Raw genomic sequence first — 2,500 nt, 5'->3', positions numbered from 1 at the left:
ACCACACACACACACACACACACACACACACACACACACACACACACACACACACACACACACACACACACACACACACACACACACACGCACACACACACACACACACACCCACCCTCCTGTGTGTTCTGTGTTTTCTCATCTCTGGCTGCTGGTCCATGGAGCCCTTGAAATCTGGAGTAATTCTCCCACTGATGCTTCAGAAAGGGGATTTCACACTGTAGCGTCCCCCCCCACCCCCACTCCCCACTTCCCACCCCCACTCCGATCCTCCATACCACCCCACTGCAGAAGATAAGCCTGCTGCTCGCCTGGCATTTTGTAAAAGCGCAGCCCGGAGGAGAAGCAGGCATTTGGACGAACTCAGAGCGCCACTGCCAGCAGTGAGAAACAAGCCACGGAGTATGGGCCTCAGCCACAGCCACAGCCACACACACACACACACACACACACACTCACTCACTTATCTCAGCGTGGACTTAGCATAGCAGCGAAAGGTGGGGTTTGGGAGGAAACTGTGCCGACATTGGAGTGTGTGTGTGTGTGTGTGTGTGTGTGTGTGCGCGTGTGTGTGTGTGTGTGTGTGCTGCTGGTGTTGGGAGAGCATCATGGGAAAGGCTTCAGAGGATTGGTGCGGGAAACAGATGGTTCGGCCTCTGATGTGCTGGGACTGAATTCTCTCTCTCTCTCTCTCTCCGTCTCTCTCTCTCTCTCTCTCTCTCTCTCTATCTATCTTTGTATCTCTTCTCCCCCTTCTCTCTCTCTCCCACTCTTTCTCTCTTCCCTTCTCTCTCTCTGTCACTCTCTGCTGTCTCTCGCTCCCTGTCTACCCCCCTTCTCTCCCTCTCTCTGCTGCAGTTATAAGACCTTCCTCTCGGAGGACGCGGGGCCTGAGACGCTGGTGGCCATCGTCCATGCCAAGGACCCCGACGGAGACGGAGTGACATACGCCATCACCGGAGGCAACGAGGACAGCAACTTTGAGCTGGACAACCAGAAGGGTGGGCAAAGATGCTGGCATAAACACACACACACACACACACACACACACACACACACACACAGACACACACACACACACACACACACACACACACACACACACACACACACACACACACACACATACATACACACATACGCACAGCACACTCAAACATTCTGGATGGTTATTTGAAATGGGTTGCTGTGGTAACTGGGACCAGGGAGAAATTCCAGTCCAAAACCCTTCGGGAGAGAAATCTGTAACAAGGACGTTTCTAAACCCACAGAAAGAGTTTTCTCTCCCTCGTTCTCAGCCTTTTGTCTCCTCTCTCTGTCTCTCTCTCTCTCTCTGTCTCTCTCTCTCTTTCTCTCTCTCTCACACACACACACACACACACACACACAGACAAACACTCTCTCACACACACATACCACCATGACTGTTGTCTCCTTTCTCACAGCCTGGTGAGCCTCTTTTCTCTCTCTCTGTGTGTGTGTGTGTGTGTGTGTGTGTCTGTGTCTGTGTCTCTGTATGTATTCTGTATTTTTCTGTCGTACAGTCAAGGTTACATTATGTCTGCAATCTGAGGTTATCATTTGTTTACACAAGCCTGTTGCCTCACTGGTGGAGACGCTACCTTATGCTAAGCTGCTCACCTCCTTATCGCTCCCACGCTCTGCTCTGCTCCTCTCCTCTCCTTCTCTTCGATCCTCTCCTTTTCTCTTCCTCTCTGTGCAGTCCGTCTTGATGCTTTTGTCTCCTCTCTTATTCTCGTCTCTCCTTATCCCATCTTTTCTTCTTCAACTATTTTCATCCCCTTCTCACCTCTATTTCCCTCACTTCTCTTCCTCTCCTCTTCTCCCTACTCCTCCCCCCCTCCCCTCTCCTCTTCTCTCTCCTCTTCTCTCTCCTCTTCTCTCTCCTCCCCTCTCCTCTCCTCTCCTCTCCTCTGCATGCCTTATCCCAGGCCAGGGCAAACAGATGGCCCTTGGCTTCCTCGCTGCTACATGGTGAAAAGTTGTCACTTCAAAGCCTCTGTGCCATTTTATTTTGCTCCCATCCCTCTCCCCACCCGTTGCCACCACGACCACCACCACCCGCAGCACAGCCAGTTCCAGCCTCAGCCTCAGCCTCAGCCTTAGCTTTAGCGGCAGGCTCCAGCATAGACACAGGCAGCCGAGAAAGCTATTGCTTTATTTATTTATTTATTTATTTACATCCTTATTTATTTATTTGTGCCTGGGTTGCATGGGGAAAAGCATCAAAGACAGGCAGAGCCACACTGGCAGTGGTAGCAGATTGTGGGAGAATAAAGAAGGGATTCTGGGAAGAAAGGCAAATATTTTCCTACCCGATCATTGTAAACAGTTTTCTTTTGTGTTCTTTGCTTGTGTTGGCGTGTTTGTGTCTATGTGTAAGTGTGTGAGTGTATGTATGTGTGTGTGTGTTTGTGTGTATTTGTAAGTGTGTGAGTGTATGTATGTGTGTGTGTGTTTGTGTGTATTTGTAAGTGTG

The 2,500-nt window shown here is 50.4% G+C and overlaps 1 protein-coding gene across 1 annotated transcript in view; it reads left to right on the top strand.

Moving 5' to 3' along the window:
- The window catches only part of LOC105893959 (neural-cadherin-like), a 141,036-nt gene that overhangs the window by 82,116 nt on the left and 56,420 nt on the right, over positions 1-2,500 (top strand). The window contains exon 7 of the mRNA XM_031576959.1: positions 859-1,001. Coding sequence (XP_031432819.1) covers positions 859-1,001 — 143 coding nt within the window. The remainder of the gene's footprint in view (positions 1-858; positions 1,002-2,500) is intronic.

Source organism: Clupea harengus, chromosome 11 (genome assembly GCF_900700415.2).
Source record: "Clupea harengus chromosome 11, Ch_v2.0.2, whole genome shotgun sequence".
Taxonomy (NCBI): domain Eukaryota; kingdom Metazoa; phylum Chordata; class Actinopteri; order Clupeiformes; family Clupeidae; genus Clupea; species Clupea harengus.
The sequence above is the reverse complement of the archived record's forward strand: the minus strand, read 5'-3'. Positions and strand labels throughout refer to the sequence as shown.